The 19,409-nt window shown below is 41.0% G+C and overlaps 1 protein-coding gene across 2 annotated transcripts in view; it reads left to right on the plus strand.

Moving 5' to 3' along the window:
• The first annotated feature begins 4,115 nt into the window (after nt 1–4,115).
• slc36a4 (solute carrier family 36 member 4) overlaps nt 4,116–19,409 on the plus strand; it is a 290,588-nt gene continuing 275,294 nt past the window's right edge. The window contains exons 1-3 of one of the 2 annotated variants that reach the window (XM_033022426.1): nt 4,116–4,705; nt 14,607–14,733; nt 18,822–18,912. In XM_033022426.1, coding sequence (XP_032878317.1) covers nt 4,684–4,705; nt 14,607–14,733; nt 18,822–18,912 — 240 coding nt within the window. In that variant the 5' untranslated portion in view covers nt 4,116–4,683. The remainder of the gene's footprint in view (nt 4,706–14,606; nt 14,734–18,821; nt 18,913–19,409) is intronic. The other variant, XM_033022427.1, reaches the window with a different exon arrangement.

Here is a 19,409-nt window from a genome sequence, read left to right on the forward strand (position 1 = left end):
TCGGGAGATTTTTTTATTTTTTTTTAATAATATTTTTATTAGAAGTAGACATATTATAAAGTATAGTTACATATTATAGTAAAAAAACTTTTCATATACATCAGTCATACATTATTAACATTTTCAATTGTCGATTACTTCTGCTTCTAGTGTTTTTTTAATATAGATAGAAAAAGAGAGAAAGAGAAAAGAAAGTTACAAATATCAAAAAAACAGAATAGGTGGAATGGATTACTTATAATACGTCATTGGAGATAGGTTCGTAGATTATAAAGTATAACTTTTCATCTACTGAGTTCAAGTTTCAGTTGGGTTTTCGTGCTGGGCCAGTCTATCCCAAGTCAAGTCAAGTCAAGTCAAGTTTATTCGTCACATACACATACGAGATGTGCAGTGAAATGAAAAGTGGCAATGCTCGCGGACTTTGTGCAAAAAGACAAACAAACAAACAACCAAACAAACTATAAACCCAATCATAAACACACACATATTCTTTTACATATTAAATATTGGAAGGAAAAACGTTCAGTAAAGTTAGTCCCTGGTGAGATAGGAGTTTACAGTCCGAATGGCCTCTGGGAAGAAACTCCTTCTCAACCTCTCCGTTCTCACAGCATGGCAACGGAGGCGTTTGCCTGACCGTAGCAGCTGGAACAGTCCGTTGCAGGGGTGGAAGGGGTCTCCCATGATTTTATTGGCCCTGGAGTTGCACCTCCTCCTGATGTATAGTTCCTGCAGGGGGGCGAGTGAAGTTCCCATAGTGCGTTCGGCTGCAGAGCCTTCTTGTCCTGGGCAGAGCAATTCCCAAACAAGGTGGTAATATTTCCGGACAAGATGCTTTCCACAGCCGCTGCGTAGATGCACTGGAGGATCCTCGGAGACACTGAATTTCCTCAATTGCCTGAGGTGGTAAAGGCGCTGCCTTGCCTTACTCACGAGTGCTGAGGCGTGTGATGTCCATGTCATATCCTCAGAGATGTGGACTCCCAGGTATTTAAAACAGCTCACCCTATCCACAGGATCCCCATTTATCCTCAATGGTGTGTACGTCCTCGGATGATGTACCCTCCTAAAGTCCACGATCAGCTCCTTTGTTTTTTTGATGTTCAAGAGGAGGCTGTTGTCCTGACACCAGAGTGCCAGATCAGCCACCTCCTCCCGGTAGGCCTTTTCATCGTTGTCTGAGATCAGGCCCACCACCACAGTGTCATCAGATAATTAATGAATGGAGCCCATATTTTAACAAAAAGAGATCAGGCCCAGCACCACAGTGTCATCAGATAATTAATGAATGGAGCCCATATTTTAACAAAAAGTTATTGTTTATCCATTGACAAGTCTAATTCTTTCTAGATATAGGGTCTCCGACATTTCCACAATCCACATTTTAATTGTGGGGGTTATAGAGCCTTTCCAAAATTTTAATATTAATTTTTTTCCGGTTATTATACTGTAGTCAAGGAAATTTCTTTGGCTTGTTGTGAGTGTTAAACTTTGTTCTGATATTCCAAGTATTATTAATTTTGAGTCTGGATCCAGTTTAGTATTAATAACTTCTGAAATTATTTCAAAAATATCAGTCCAGAAATGTTTAATTTTTGTACAATTTGCAAACGTGTGTGTTAAATTAGCCTCTAGATGTAGACATTTATCACAAATAGGAGAGATATGTGGGAAGATTCTATTTAGTTTTATTTTGAAGTAGTGTAATCTATGTAAGACTTTAAATTGTATTAAAGCATGTCTGGCATTTAACGAGCATTGATGTACACTTTCGTCCCACATATCTTTCGTTATAGGATGACCTAATTCATTTTCCCATGTGTATTTATATGGTTCCATCGGTGGTACCTCGTTGTTTAGGAGGGTGTTATAAATATAAGCTATTAATTTTTCAGTGTTAGGATGCTTGTTCAAACATTCAATAAGGATTTCTGGTTCCCTAGTCCTGTAGACTTGTGTATTATATTTAACATAATCTCTAATTTGTAGATATCTGAAGAAATTATTTGAGTGCAGTCCATGATTCTGTTGTAACTCGTGAAATGAAAGAAAAGTGCCTTTCCCATAAAGATGTCCAATCTTTTTAATTCCATAATTTTTCCATTGTGTGAAACCCCTATCCAATAAGGATGGCTTGAATAAAGGATTATTTACAATGGGAAGGCATAGTAGTATATTATTCAATTTTAAAACTTTTTAAAATTGTTTCCAAATTTGTATTCCACTATGTATTATGGGGTTTTCCTTATAGGTTTTTTTGTGCAGTTTTGTGGGAATAAATATAATCGGACCAATTTCAAAAGGTAAACAGTCTTCCTTTTTTCTGGTTGTTGATCCATTTCTTCCAGCCAGGCTCAGGAGATTTTGAATACACTATATTTGCAAATGATCTAGGAATGTACCTTCAAAATATCATATTCTTCTCTGTCTATATCCAGTCTGAAGAAGGGTCTCGACTCGAAACGTCACCCATTCCTTCACTCCAGAGATGCTGCCTGTCCTGCTGAGTTACTGCAGCATTTTGTGTCCACCATATTCTTCAAAATGCATTCATAGGCTCTGATACTCACCTGCTCTCATTTCATAATTTCCATCGATCTCTGTCAATCATAACGTGCTAATACCCACACAATCTTCACCACTTTCATTCCTCACCTCCACATTTTGCAATTTGCGCATAATTTGTGCTTTGAACCATGACTTTCGGATAAACTTAGCACTGATGTATTTCTTTTTGAAGAGAAAAGGGATAATAATAGCAACAAACAAACTGGAAGTGGATTGCCAAACTGCCAAGAGGGAGACAATGCTGGAGATATTTGGGTAGATTGATGCTGAGGCTTTCATTGGCAGTAAGGTTGAAACTCAAAGAACGTCATATTTTATCCCTCTCACAACCCACTTTCCCATATAACCCATTTCTTCTGATTTTCCAGGTTATACATGGTGTAAACATGCACTTTGTGCCTTTTTACCAGGTTCAGTTTAGAGGTACAGCACGGAAACAGCCTATTGAGACTGCGCCAACTATCGATCCCCGTGCACTAACACTAAGGACAATTTACTATTTTTACTGAAACCAAATTAAGCTACATATCTACATTTTTTGAGTGTGGGAGGAAACCGGAGCATCTGGAGGATACCTATGCGGTCAGGGAGAACTCTGCACAGACAGTACCCGTAGTCAGGCTTGAACCAGAATCTCTTGCACTGACAAGTAACCACTCTACCACTGCGCCACCGTGCCGTCAGTGCAAAGAACCAATCAAGCAGTGGACATATAACAATATGCTGGAAAGGTTCAGCAGGTCACGGTGCTACAGACCAGTGCTCTATCATTGATGGATATGGATATGTGTGCTGAATGACCTGTGTCTTTGCAGTATGATTGTAAATAAATATCTAGAATCATAGAGTAGTTACAGCAGAAAAGGAGGCTATTGAGTTTATGCCATCTCCGATGAGAGCAAACCCACCACTCCCAACCCTTTGAGATCTTTTACCATTGGATACATTCAGAAAAGTACGGGGTCAAGGAATTTGTAATAGTGTTTTTTGAGGGGTATGTTGTGGAATTTATCACTGTTTTAAAAAGTATGATTGTAATGGAACATAGAAAATAGGTGCAGGAGTATGCCATACGGCCCTTCGAGCTTGCACATAAGTATCATTGATAGTTATGTTCCATTACAATCATACTTTTAAAAACAGTGATATGCTACTTGCTAAATGTAATAATAGCAAGCTTTCGCCCATAGATGATGATGATACTTTATTGTCACGTACCTAGGTACAGCAAAAGAGTCGCCGCAAAGGTGCCGGCAAAAGTACAAAGATTACTCTAAGTAATAATGTTTGTCCCTTCGTTCCCCCTCCCACTTCATGCTGGGGTCCCCCTTTGTTTAAGCCAGCCTCCCCACACCAGATCCCCTGCGCCATTGTGAATTATTAACAATGAATTATTAACAGTTCAATCATTTCAATTGGCACATTGGACAAAACCTTGTTATTGGGTAGAAAGGAACTGCAGATGGTAGTTTACACCGAAGATAGAGACACAATGCTCGAATAACTCAGCAGGTGGGACGGTATCTCTAAGAACATGGATAGGCAAAGTTTATGATTGAGAGCCTTCTTCAGGCTGCAAAGTTCACACTTTGTGAACTTTATAACTGAGCACCGATTCCAACTGCGCATGTTCATTAGCAGGAGCAGCTTGCGCATGCTTTGCTCTTTAGTAGGTTGCGGGCAATATATTGTGGCCGGGTAGTTGTATCAGCAACGCGAACATTAGTGAGGCCGGGGCTGTGATTAATAATACAAGTGGAGCTGCACGGTTTTGCAAAGAATACCAAATGAAGGCGGCTATTTCCTCCAAATCCTGCCTCTATCTATTGATTTGAATTTGCCTCCTCCAGGCTGACCGATCCTGGGAAAGAACCAGATAGAACATCTCCGGTTGGGTTGGTTCATTGCTGGGCGACTGTCGGTAGCGAAATCTCGTTTCTTTGACATCAATGACGGCGGTTGCAGAATCCAGCACCCGTAGCCTCTTGTGTCCCTGCACTTCCTTCTGCATCGCCCGGCTCTCGGTTTCCTTGCCCGGGATTTATTTGCAGCAAACTTGAGTGCGGTGAGGACGGCTGGCCGTGCTGTGACGTGGCGCAGCACTGCACTGCCATGGATGCCGGGGAGGAGATCGGTGAGTGAGGGAGAGAAGGAGGGTGGTGTTGTGGCCCGGTTCAGTGGAGCTGAGCTGAGCTGAGCTGAGCTGCCTTCCTGGGCCAACATTCTACAGCCCAGTAATGGCGCCACGCTGCAACCACAGCTCACTCCAGAGAGAGAGAGAAAGTGAATGTGTTCATGGATGGAAGCAGCTTGGCATTGACAAGGAAGCGGAACAAAACATATCTTTATATTGAAACCGGCTGCAGTTTCCAAATGTGAATCGTCAATTTATTTACTGCTTGGGAAACTTTAATAGCCTGTTGTCAATAATACTGGCAGCCCCAGGGCATTTCAATTATTCTGCTGAAAGTGTGTTCTTGATGAACTATGATGAGCAGAATCACTTACATTTTCGTTTCATTATAGAAAGTATATTCTTGATGAACACACAACGTGCCCATATACAATTACAGAACTAATTGTCTAAATTACGATTTAATCTGAAATCAACCTTTTAGATCCGTGAGTTTTATGTGCATGTATGACCAATAACAATGTTTTGGTAATCCTAATTTAAAGGTGTGGGCAAACAGTATTAGCATGTGAGTAATTGCACAGTAAACGCGGAAATCAAATTACGGAAATCAAAATGGAACAACATGAACACTGAGCGAAATAACTATTAAAAAGAAAGTGGTCAATGTCAGATTAAAGAAGTGGCCAATGTTAGTGTAAAGGTTAGACAGAAACAAAAGGGAATTGTTTCAGATACTTTGCATATTTTTAGAAGCAACCTTATTGTGAGAGAGTGGTAGGGGAAACAAAGAGCAAGTGGGATGCCACTTTCTTGGCTTCCTCATGAAGCAAACACTATTTTGCTCACCCCGGGCTCCAACTAACTTGCTTTTGCAATAATTGATGTTTTATAGGTGATAAATATGTCTTAAACAATTCCAGTTTAGTATTTTTTAGAAAAGTGGCACTAAGGTTTGTTTATTTATAATGGAATAACTTATGGGAGTGATGCGCTTTATAAAGTATCGGGCTAGGTCATTTGAAAATCAGTTCTTGTAATTTTGTTGTGAATTTTTAAAATATTTTTTCACTGGAGATTTGCTTTTTGTAATAAGTTTTCAAACTATTTCAAATGCTGAAATACTCTGGGCCAGGCAGCATCTGGAGAGAAGCTTTTTGTTTCGGGTTGATCTACCATCAGAGCTGATAAGCTGAGAAAACATTTTGGGCAGCATATGTGCAGGGAATGGTCAGACGTTGTTTTACCTGGTCCCATCTTCAGACTGATTGGAGTAGGTGGGAGATAGGTGGAAAAGAAAGATGGGGTTGGCACAAAGGCTGGCAAGTGATACTGGTGAGGGGAGAGGTGTTTGATTGATAGATGGATGGAATAAATGACAAAGGCTCGAGGTTAAATGGATGTCAGATAAGGAGAGAAGAGGTGTAAATTGTAAACGCAGGGGAAGGGGAAAGAGGAGAAATAAAAGGGAAATAGGCGACATCTGTAGATGAAGGCAGAACTGTAGACATGGATTTTAGTACGGCATTTGAGAAGGTTCTGCATGGTACTCTGCTCTGAAAGGTTACATCCAATGGAATTCAAGGAGAGATAGCTGAATGGATAGACAATTGGCTTAATGGAAGGAAGCAGGGTGACGGTGGAAGGTTACTTTTCGGACTGGGGCCTGTGACCAGTGGTGTGCCTCAGCGTCATTGCTGGGGCCCATTGCTGTTTCTCATCTATATCAATCATTTGGATGAGAACGTACACGGCATGGTTCGCAATTTTGCAGATGACACAAAAGTGGGTGGTATAGAGAGCAAAGATGGTTGTCAGAAATTGCAGCAGGATTTTGATCAGTTGGGCACGTGGGCTGAGGAATGGTTGATGGAGAATTTAATACCGAGAAACGTGAGGTGTTGCATTTTGGGAGCACTTACAGGGGCCGAACCGACCCAGTGAACGGTAGGGCTCTGGGGAGTGTTGTAGAGCAGAGGGATCTAGGAGTACTGGTACATAGTTTGATGAAAGTGGCAGCGCGACTCACCCGTTGCAGCGGCCCCTACAGCCTGTCTGTCTTTTTTTTATTTTTTGTCTAGTTAAATGTAGTGTTTGGTGTTTTTTAATACTGGTTTTAAATATGTATATGTGGTGGGGGGCGGGGGCAGGGGGAAACTGTTTAAATCTCTTCCCTGTCTGGGAGACCCGACCTTTTCCCTGTCGGGTCTCCGTTGTCGTTGGGGCCTAGCACCGTGGAGCGGCCTTCAACCTGAACGACCCGGGGGCTCGGGAGGCTGCGGAGCTGCGGACTACTCACCATCGTGGGGCTGGCCAGGCCTCGGAACGTGGAGAGCGGTGGTGACTCGCTGCTGCGACTCGACTCCTGGGGCTCGGAGGCTCCAGCAACGCAGTCGCAGGTCCGGTGGACTGGGATATCGGGAGCTCGCGGGTCCGGGGGGAGAGAGAGACCGCTTCCTGGAGCTCCCGCAACGCGACTTCTCCAGCCTGTGTCGCGGGGTTGGAACGACCCGGAGCGGGGACGTACATCGCCCGGCACGGCTTCATGGCCATGGGACATTCCAGCGCCCGCCGGGGGCTCCAACTTCGAGACTTTTAGACCGGGAGCGGGGCCGTAAATCGCCCGGCACGGCCTAAAATGGCCATGGGACTTAGCATCGCCCGCCTGGGGCTTGGACATCGGGAGAGACATGGAGAACAGGGGAGAGAAAAGACTTTGCCTTCCATCACAGTGGGTTCACTGTGATGGATGTTTGTGTGAACTAAATTGTGTGTATGTCTAGGAATTGTCTTTGTTTGTATGGCTGTGGAAACAGAATTTCGTTTGAGCCTCACTGAGACTCAAATGACAATAAAATTGTATTGTATTGTATTGTATTGTATCACAGGTAGATAGGGTGGTCAAAAAGGCTTTTGGTCCATTGACCATCATCAGTCAGGGCATTGAGTATAGAGGTTGGGAGGTCATGTTGCTGTTCTATAAGACATTGGTGAGGACTAATTTAGAGTATTGTGTTCAGTTTTGGGCACCATGTTATAGGAAAGATGTTGTCAAGCTGGATAGGGTGCAGAGAAGATTTAAATAGGATGTTGCCATGACTTGAGGGCCTGAGCTAAAAGGAGAGGTTGATCAGACTAGGACTCAATTCCTTGAAATGCAGGAGGATGAGTGGTGATCTTATAGAGGTGGATAAAATCATGAGAGGAATAGATTGGGAAGACACACAGAGTCTCTTGCCCAGAGTAGGGGAATCGAGAACGAGAGGACATAGGTTTCCGGTGACACTGTACCTCGGTACATGTGACAATAAATAACTGGAACTGAACTGAGGGGGGAAGGATTTAATAGGAATCTGAGGGGTGACTTTTCCACACAAAGGGTAATAAGTGGTAATGAGCTGCTAGAGGAGGTAGTTGAGGCAGGTATTGCAACGTTAAGAAACATTTAGACAGATACATGGATAGGACAAGTTTAGAGGGATATGGGGCAAACGCGGACAGGTAGGACGAGTCTAGCTGGGATATGTTGTGAGCAAGTTGGGCCGAAGGGCCTGTTTCCACACTGTAAGACTCTATGACTGACCACGACTCTGGAGATGCAAAGTAGGGGAAAGGAACAGGGTAACTGGGGGGGGGGGGTTTGGGGTAGAGTTATTACTTAAAGTGCGAGAATTCAATGTTCATAAGGGAAAGCCAGTGGATGTGGACTGTCAAAAGCCTTTGACAAGTTTCCACACAAGAGATTAGTGTGCAAAATTAGAGCACATGGTATTAACATGGATAGAGAACTGGTTGGCAAACAGGAAGCAAAGAGGAATTAACAGGTTCTTTTCAGAATTGTGGCAGTGACTAGTGGGGTGCCGCGAGACTCAGTGCTGGGACCCAAGTTATTTACAATATATTAATGATTTGACGAAGGAATAAAATGTAACATCTCCAAGTTTGCGGATGACACAAAGCTCGGTGTCAGTGTGAGGCTGCAGGGTGACTTGGATAGGTTGGGCAAGTGGGCAGATGCGGATAAATGCAAGGTTATCCACTTTAGTGGCAAGAACAAGAAGGCAGATTATTATCTGAATGGTGACAGATTAGGAAAAAGGGAGGTGTAACGAGACCTGGGTGTCCTTGTACATCAGTCACTGAAAGGAAGCATGCGGCTACAGCAGGCAGTGAAGAAAGCAAATGGCATGTTGGCCTTCATAGCGAGAGCATTTGAGTATAGGAGCAAGGAGGTCCTACTGCAGTTGTACAGGGCCCTAGTGAGACCACACGTGGAGTATTGTGTGCAGTTTTGATCTCCTAATTTGAGGGAGGACATTATTGCAATTGAGGGAGGAATCAAGGGATATGGGGCGAAAGCAGGAATATGTGATTGTGGACAATCTGCCACGATCATATTGAATGGTGGTGCTGGCTCAAAAGGCCGAATGGTCTACTCCTGCAAACCATGTGCAAAAAGGGAGTGATCTTCCTGGAAAGAGGAAAGGGGTGGGATGCGAGGATGTGACAGGTGATGAAAATGTCGGAGAATGATGTGTTGGATGCAGAAGTTGGTTCTCCTTTGTTTATTTATCCCACCCAATCCATCCCCATCTCAGGTATTTTGCCCGAAAACTGCAGGGTATGTAACAACTGTCCCGACACCTCTTCTATCACTTCTATTCGGAGACCCGAACAACCTTCCAGATGAGATAGATGCACCTCGTCTATTGCTTTCAATGCTCCAAATGTGGCCTCTTTTACATTGGCGAGATCAACAGTCTACTAGCCAAACACTGGTGCTCTGCCCACCATGGCCTGTTGGATAACCCGGTTGCTTACTATTTTAACTCCCCTTCAATACCCATAACAATCTTTCTGTCAATGCCACACACAAACTGGAAGAACAGCACCTTGCATTCTGCTTCAGCAGCTTGCAACCCAACAGTATGAACTTTGAATTCTCCACTTTCAAGTAGTACTGTCTACTCTACCCTCTTTCTTGTGCCCTCCCGCACACATTTCTCCTGCCTCTCCTTTCCCCTCCTTCATACACTTATCTATGAGATTCCCATTTCCTCTTTTATCCCCCTACCCCTCCCCCCCCTTTCTCTTCTCACAGTCCCCTTCTAGTCATGTCCCTCCCTCTGTCTTTACATATCACTCCTTTTATCTCTTAATCTGATACCCTTTGTCTGATTTTTAGTCTTTGGTATTTACTCCACCCATGTAGCAATCAAGCCCGTCTGTATCCACCTATCACTTGCCAGGCTTTGTCACACCCCCACCTCTTTTACAGCTTTCTCTCCCCCAACTCCGACCAGTCTGAAGAATGGTCCAGACCTAAAATGTTGTCAGTTCATTCCCTCTACAGATGCATCATGATCCAATGAGTTCCTCCAGCACTTTGTGTTTTGCTCATGATTCCAGAATCTGCAGTTTCTTGTGCCTCCATTAAAACAGCATTTTAAAGTTGCTGAGAAGGTGGAGAGGACGAAGACACCCTTGCCATAGGATGAAAGACCAAATGTCATGTGGTCATGGTGGAGTTGGTGCTTGCTGTGGTTGGGAGATGAAGTAATTACAGACGCTCTATGTAGATGGATGTAAAAAGGAGATACATTAAAATGGAGAGAGGGACCTGAGCATTGCAAATGTTGGAAATCGGAAACAAAACATAACCATATAACGATATAACAATTACAGCACGGAAACAGGCCATCTCGACCCTTCTAGTCCGTGCCGAACACGTATTCTCCCCTAGTCCCATATACCTGCGCTCAGACCATAACCCTCCATTCCTTTCCCGTCCATATAATTATCCAATTTATTTTTAAATGATAAAAACGAACCTGCCTCCACCACCTTCACTGGAAGCTCATTCCACACAGCCACCACTCTCTGAGTAAAGAAGTTCCCCCTCATGTTACCCCTAAACTTCTGTCCCTTAATTCTCAAGTCATGTCCCCTTATTTGAATCTTCCCTACTCAGTGGGAAAAGCTTATCCACGTCAACTCTGTCTATCCCTCTCATCATTTTAAAGACCACTATCAAGTCCCCCCTTAACCTTCTGTGCTCCAAAGAATAAAGCCCTAACTTGTTCAACCTTTCTCTGTAACTTAGTTGCTGAAACCCAGGCAACATTCTAGTAAATCTCCTCTGTACTCTCTCTATTTTGTTGACATCCTTCCTATAATTAGGCGACCAAAATTGTACACCATACTCCAGAATTGGCCTCACCAATGCCTTGTACAATTTTAACATTACATCCCAACTTCTATACTCAATGCTCTGATTTATAAAGGCCAGCACACCAAAAGCTTTCTTTACCACCCTATCTACATGAGATTCCACTTTCAGGGAACTGTGCACAGTTATTCCCAGATCCCTCTGTTTACCTGCATTCTTCAATTCCCTACCATTTACCATGTACGTCCTATTTTGATTTGTCCTGCCAAGATGTAGCACCTCACACTTATCAGCATTAAACTCCATCTGCCATCTTTCAGCCCACTCTTCCAACTGGCATAAATCTCTCTGTAGACTTTGAAAATCTACTTCATTATCCACAACCCCACCTATCTTAGTATCATCTGCATACTTACTAATCCAAATCTAAAACAGAATGCTGTAAAAACTCAACAGTAGTTTGTATCAGCTGTGGAAAGAACAATTGGGTTAACATCAGTTGATAGACCTTTCATTAGATGTGACCAGTTCTGCTGCAAATTGGAATGGCTAGTTAACCAAGATTATTGAATTCTATGTCAAGAATTGTTGTGCTTTCTCATGACAGTAAAATACTATGGTAGAGGTTGAAATGGGGGAGATTGCAGAATTAATGAACAGAAAGCTGAAAGCTAGGGGCCGTGCCACTGACTAAAAGGAGTGACACAAAGTAGTCATGTATTCTAAATTTGGCTTCAGTGAGGTGCAGGAAATAACATTATTAGCATTTAGAAAGGTAGTGAGGAGGAACTTCTTTAGTCAGAGGGTAGTTAATCTGTGGAACTCATTGCCACAGAGGGCTGTGGTGGCCAAGTCAGTGAATATTATTAAGGCAGAGATAGACAAATTCTTGGTTAGAACGGTTGTCAAGGGTTACGGGGAGAAGGCTGGAAAATGGGATAAGGAGGCAGAGATCAGCCATGATTAAATGACGGAGTAGACTCGTTGGGCCTAATGGCCTAATTCTACTCTCGTTGGGCCTAATGGCCTAATTCTACTCCTATAACGTGAACATTTTGCATACTTACTACGTTTGCCTGTCAGTTTAATTATTTGTCCTACTTGCATTCTGACCTGTGATCAGACCACTGCAACTTCCATGACCAGCAGCTTGCCTTCGGGTTTGGCTCATTATAGTCTCCAGATTTAACATTGATTTCAACAATTTCAGATAGCCAGTTTTCTGAATGTCACTGGCGGACCTGCTGAGCAATTCTATCCTGTTTTTAATTCAGATTTCTAATTATGGAATTTTTATTGCTTTTACATTTTAAGCTGAAAATGGCCCAGAACTTGTATTGTATAAGGGTAGGGTTGATTTTTTTGATTTTTTATTATTATGATAAAGAGTTGAATTTATAAATGTTTTATTTTAAATATGTTATCAAAAAGGTGTCAATATTGTTTGATATGGACCATTCATCTTCTGGGCTTTGTAAAACTTGCGTACATTGGAAGGGCAAGCAGAGCTCCCTAAGAAAGATGGAGACACAAGAGACTGCTTACAGAGTGATACAGTGTGGAAACAGGCCCTTCAGCCCAACTTGCCCACACTGGCCAACATGTCCCAGCTACACTAGTCCCACCTGCATTTTGTGCATCTTTGGTGTAAACCAGCATCTGCAGTTCCTTTCTACACAGATCCTTCATGATGGTAAGCCCTCGGAAAGCGTCTTGCCCCAATTGTGTATCTGGCCACATTCTTAAAGCCTACGTTTGCCAACTGGGAGTGGTTAATGTACACGTCTTCAATTTTTCATTACTAAAGTCCAAGGTTCCAACTGCAATAAAATTACATCAATAATACTGGTGTCCTAGAGGAGAGCGGTGATATGCCTCAATGACTACGATCTAGTGGCACTTACCTTCGTGTTGATTAGTGCTTCAAGAGGCTGTTTATGGCGCACATCAACTCCTGCCTTTGTAAAGACCTGGACCCACAATAATTCACTTACCCCAATAATAGTTCCAACAGGTTTGTGAGCTCGCTGGCTCTGTACTCTACATTGGATTACTTGGACAAACTTATCCTCTCCAAATTTATCAGCTTATTATCCAAACTTGGACTGGGTATTAGCTCATCTCTGTGTAATTAGGCCCACGATCAAAGCAACATCTCTGGAGAACATGGATAGGTGACGTTTCGGGTCAGGACCCTTCTTCTGACTGCATACATTCAGCATAGGTTAAGAATGGAACTGGTGGCAGCTTTAAAGCCGTGTTTTCCATCAATGCTATTCTACTGAAGGAGCGGAGGTGCATTCATTTTGGAATTCCAGATCAGTCCATTAGCAAAAAACGAATTTGCTTGCAAACGATTCTTTCCTTGCTCCTCCTTCATACATTTTAGTATTCATCACAAATTGGAAAGCAAAGCTGCAGTAAAATAATAAATTGAAGCATGGGTGTTGCAATTTTGTTCTGTAGATGTGTAGTCTACTTTGGGTCACCTTCTCTCTAAATGCAAAGCATTTAAATAGTAAAAATACAAGAAAAAAACTGAGGCAGAGGAGTTGGAGAAACTTTGTATTGTTTGTTGATGAAGCTAGGAGCATGCCATTAATTGATAAAAATACACAAGAGGATATCACTATCAACGTCGTTAGCAATCAACAAACTAATGAGATTATGGTTGAGAGATCAATAGGTTGATTTAGTGGGCAGAAAGTTAACAAGTAGGGATACGGATGTTGATGTAAATCTTTGTCCTGCTTTTAGATTAAGGTCAGATTAGATTATTGCCTTGCAGGCTAGGATGCAATGAAATTCCTCATTTGTGTAAAACTCAAGAGTAAAAAGTAAATATGATTAGTACACTGTAAATACAATGATGAATGCAAAACCATCAGAAAGTTGCAGAGATTGGCATGAACAAAGAAGCACTGAAGTGCATGAATGGAATAACCAAATTAAGTAAAGTTAAGATTAAGAGTAGATGGCATCACCTCCTGGAAGGGAGTGTCAAATCTATTTTGAGAACGCAGCTACAAAGTATTCATTCTCTGCCCACAAAGGTTATTTTTGTTGAACCAAATCCCTGCTTTTTGTTTAATTATCTGTACTTTATTTGCTTAAAATTTATTTGCAGTAAAATGATTTTTACTGAATAGTTTTATCATTCTTTGCTTGCCTTATTTCCTATTTATTTTTACTCCTCTTTCAATGCTCTTCTGGACACTTTTGTATTAGGTCATGTGTCTTTGAAGCTTTTTTGTACGACCTTTTCTATTCAATGCACCGAATGTACAAGCCCAGTTGGTCTTGCTTCTTTATTGGACAAAGCGTAAATGGGAAAATACCAAAGGCACGGAAGAAGCAAACTGCGTTCATGCTGACCATCAATCACCTATTTACACCAGTTGTATGTTATCACACTTTTCCCATCTTTCCTTTTCCCAAATGTCACCAACACAACATCTATGACATTTTGCTGACATGAATTTTGGCTGTGTCTTTTGTTAAAAAAATTGAATCACTTCATTGCTCCTTTGCAAAACATTCGAGTTTGTTTCTGCTTATTTTTGTTTGATGTAGAAAAGCATATCTAGTAGGAAATATATTTCAGATTGAAGTATGAATGACAAATTATCCCACAGTATTTCTTTCTGTTTTAGTGTATCTGCTTTATAACTGTGGAATCCCTATTACACAAATATTGTGTTAATAACAAAATTGTGTATTTTGATATTGCAGACATGGAAGTTATGAATCCTCTTATAGAAAAGACTCATAGTTCTGAAGAAATGTCAGATGAAGAGCAGGATTCTGAACTAGCAGGTTTACACTTGAGGAGGCAAACTGGGGATGAACAGGGCATCTCGTAAGTGCTTGTTACCTTAAGTTAATTTTTCATTTTTTTTATACCATTTCTTTGAAAATACTGTTATTGTGTTCTCTTTTTCTGAGGGAAGGATAATTTTGATTTTAGGTTGCCATTTCTCAGCACTTGCAGTCTTCCATTAGCACAATTAGTCAGACACCTTACATAGCAGCTTGTCAAGAGTTGGACTGGCTTAAATTTGTTTATGTAGAGTTTCTTTAATACACCTGTTCACAGAAGAGATGAAGACATTTTGGGATAGAAAGTTACTACTATGAGCAGATTTGGGCCCCGTATCTGAGGAAGGATGTGTTGGCTCTGGAGAGGGACCAAAGGAGGTTTACAAGAACGACCAAAATTGCACCCAATATTCCAGGTGCGGTCTCACCAGGGCCCTATACAACTGCAGTAGGGCCTCCTAAACTCAAATCCTCTTGCAATGAAGGCCAACATGCCATTAGCTTTCTTCACTGCCTGCTGTACCTGCATACTTACTATCAATGACTGATGTACAAGCACACCCAAGTCTTGTTGCACCTTCCCTTCTACTTATCTGACACCATTCAGATAATAATCTGCCTTCCTGTTCTTGACACCAAAGTGGATAACCTCACATTTATCCACATTATACTGCACCTGCCATGCTTCTGCCCACTCACCCAACCTATCCAAGTCACCGTGAAGCCTCATAGCATCCTCCTCGCAGCTCACACTGCCACCCAGCTTTATGTCATCCGCAAACTTGGGGATGTCACATTTAATTACCTCATCTAAATCGTTAATATATATTGGACACAACTAGGATCCCAGCACCGAGCTTTGCGGCACCCCACGAGGCACTGCCTGCCATTCTGAAAAGGACCCGTTAATTCCTACTCTTTGCTTCCTGTCTGCCAATAGTTCTCTATCCATGTCAATACCCTACCCCCAATACCATGTGCTCTAATTTTGCACACTAATCTCTTGTGTGGGACCTTGTCAAAGGCTTTTTGAAAGTTCAGATACACCACATCCACTGGCTCTCCCTTATCCATTCTACTTGTTGCATCCTCAAAAAATTCCAAAAGATTAGACAAGCATAATTTCCCCTTCATAAATCCACGCTGACTGACCAATCCCATCATATGATACTAGGCAGTGCCAGGAAAGAGTTGAGATAATGTACAGTCTCTTTTTCTTCTATCCTATTCAAGTTTGTGACTTATTTAAATAATATCTGAAAATATTGATAAGTAATATTCAAACTTAGGAGTACCAAAGATGATTATCTGGTGTGTAAATGGTTTGAAAGTCAAATTTTCAAGGTGGTCTGTTTAGATTCAGAGATAATCTAACCTAACAAACTAGTCAAGAGCATTTAACTGACATAGGCATCCAGAATGGAAGAACAAAATCATTGTTTGTTGCATCATTTGGGCACATTAAAGAAACAACACAACAAATTTATATACAATAAACTATTTAATATATTATCAGTAATACTAGGTAACCAGACCACAGTAGCGTAAGCCAAAGTCCATAGTGCAACCTATATAAAGGTATGAAGAAGGGTCTCGACCCAAAACGTTACCTATTCCTTTTCTCCAGAGATGCTGTCTAACCTGCTGAGTTACTCAAGCTTTTTGTGTCTTTCTAATGTCAATATTAGTTCATTGCTGAGATGGGGTTGTATTTAGCATTGTACAGTGTGCTATAAGAGCCTGAGGGCTGATAGGAAGAAACTGTTCTTGAAATCTTAATAGGATTTTGAGTCACGGAAGCAAGCCTTGATGCAAGCATGCAAGTATGCTCTCTACTGTGCAACTATAGAAATTTGATGGAATATTTGGTGACATGTCTGAATAAGTAAAGATGTAGATCAGCTTTTTTAACGTCCAATAATTTGAAGCTGTTGACACTCTCCACCGCTGTCTTGCCAATGAAAACGTGTTCATGAATCCTCGTCTTTCCTTCCTAAAGTCAATAATCAGCTCCATGGATTTGCTCGCATTAAGAATGAGATTGTTGTTCTGGCATCATTCAATTAAATGATTGATCTCCCTCCAGTACTTTGACTCATCATTATCCAGTAGTATTATTGGCAAATTTAAAAATGGCTTTGGAATTGTGACTGGCTATACAGTCGCGGTATAAAGAGGGTAGAGCAGAGTTCTGAGCACATAGCCTTGAGGTGCCCCTGTGCCAATGGTCAGCATTGGGAGGTGTTGTTGCCAATTCGTACTGATTTGAGGTCCGCAGATAAGAAAATCAAAGTACCAATTTCATAATGACGAGCAAAGACCCAGTTCCCTGAGTTTGACTATAAGTTTAGAGGGGATAATGGTGTTGAACATAGAGTTGTAGCTGATGAACAACAGCCTGATGTATGTGTTCTTATCCAAGTGGACCAGTGCAGGGTGGAGAGCCAGTGAGATCGCATTGGCTACTGATTTGTTATGGCACTAGATGAATTGTAGTGGGCCCAGGTCCTTACCAAGGCAGGTGTTGGTGTGCGTTGTCAATAACCTTTCAAAGCACTACAACACAATGGACATAAGTGCCACTGGTTAGTAGTCATTGAGGCATGTCACTTTACTATTTTTGGGCACCAGTATGATGGATGTTTGTTTAAAGTTTGTGAGGCCCTTGGACCATTGTAGTGAGAGGTTGAAGATCCTGCAAAAGCCAGTTGGTCTGCACAGGTTTGATGATGAGTCTTTCAAAGTGCTGGCTTTTCCACCTCCTCTGTATGTTGTCAGATGTAGGAAATAGCCTTACTGTGTTTGGAAGTCTTTTCCTGTTTCTAGCAATGAATAAAGGAGATTAAAAATAAAAAGCAAAAAAAACACATGTTCAAAGAAAATATTGCAAGTGCATGTTATGACCTGCTTGTGAAGTGTCATACCAGAATGTAGTTGGGAGTTGTTTAAGAAGTCTTTTTGTTAGGATATGTGGTGCAAGTTATTTTTGTTTAGGGCAAAGATAAAATCTTTTTTTAAGAACATTGTCAAATAACTTTACGTGTAGGAAGGAACTGCAGATGCTAGTTCAAACCGAAGATAGACACAAAATGCTGGAGTAACTCAGCGGGTGAGGCAGCATCGCTGGAGAACATGGATAGGTGATGTTTTAGGTCGAGACCCTTCTTCACATTCTGAGTCTGACGAAGGGTCCTGATCCTGAAGCAAGAGGAACCTCTGGACCACATCAGATAATAGTTTGCATGTTGAATCTGTTTTGTCCACTCCATAATTGCTGTAAATTAAAATTGTTAATTTTTTGACCTCATTATATTTCATAATTCTGCTCTTTGACATACATTATACAAATTCTAATCAGTACAGTAAATTGGGTTATGTTTTGGGAACAGAAGGGGAAATCAGAAAAAAAAGTTTTGCATCAATCTCCACAGATCTGTTTCTTTTGTATTATTAAAGACAATGGGCTTGTTTGTGAGCAAACCCTGACAGGATTTGAAAGTAAACTATGAACAGTTCTGATGAACTTGTACATTGCCTGGTGAGTTAGGCCCAGAGTCCAAGTTAGAGCTAATTATGTGTAATTTAATAATTCACTACTGTGTATGATTGTCAGCACAACAGCTGCAGTAGTGCATGGTATTTTGTTAAGGTTTGTTACATTTATTGTTATGTTCTGCATCATGGTGGTATTTGACAATGTTGTTACATTTTTTGCAATATTTTAACTTGCATTAATAATAGTATTGGTTAATTCCAATAACTTATTTTAAAAGAAACCTCAGAATTGTGCTGCTTTGAGTTTTGGCTGGCTTTGTCCTAATCTCGCTTTAAAATTAAAGGTAATTCTTTGCAATTAAGTAATGTGAAGCCATGAATGACATTTTGTAAACAGTCATTGTTAGTTATTTGTCTCCGAGTCTGCATTGACCTGCTCGCTACTGTTTTTTTTCTTCTTGCCTCCTGTAACCTGTACAATATCAACCGGTACAACTCCTTGCCCAGGCCCTCCTTTAATTAAATCAGCAAACTGCAAACTTAATTCAAATGTCACCCAAATGTCAAATAGCCGGTATATTAAAATAAAAGATGGTCAATTATTTTGTTTTTGTGTATGCTCTGTTATTGCAGGTTCACACAAACATTAATTCATTTGTTAAAGGGAAATATTGGAACTGGTCTGCTTGGTTTACCACTTGCAATCAAAAATGCAGGGCTGATGGTAAGACCGATTATTTATTATCTAAAGAAAAATATTTTTGAAAGATTATGTAAATAATTATTTCTCATTTTCATTTCAATTATATTGTTTGTATTTAAATGTTTTCAACCATGTTAATAATATTTGCAAACTCTTTTACACTTTCTATGCTACTCGTAGCATTTTCATCCCAGTAATTATTTTGAATTTAGTCTTTTAAAAGGTAATGAATCCAGTCTAAGTGGCTCCAAGATTCAAAGGTGCAAGCTGAATGCTTACTGTGCACCAGCTTTTCACAGTTCCAGTAAACTTTAACCAAATATTAACGCACAAGGAATTTGTGTTTAAAGATGAAATTATTTAAATGATTATTCCGTATTTAGAATGCAAGACTTGTTAAACAATGTCCAGTTTATAGAGATGGCCATTCCACCTTTTAAAAAAGATTCACTTTTTTTAATTGTCTCATGGCTTCAGAAAGTCAAATGTTCTTTACTGTTGAATTTGAGAACTGGGCT

Source organism: Amblyraja radiata, chromosome 6, assembly GCF_010909765.2.
Source record: "Amblyraja radiata isolate CabotCenter1 chromosome 6, sAmbRad1.1.pri, whole genome shotgun sequence".
Taxonomy (NCBI): Eukaryota; Metazoa; Chordata; class Chondrichthyes; order Rajiformes; family Rajidae; genus Amblyraja; species Amblyraja radiata.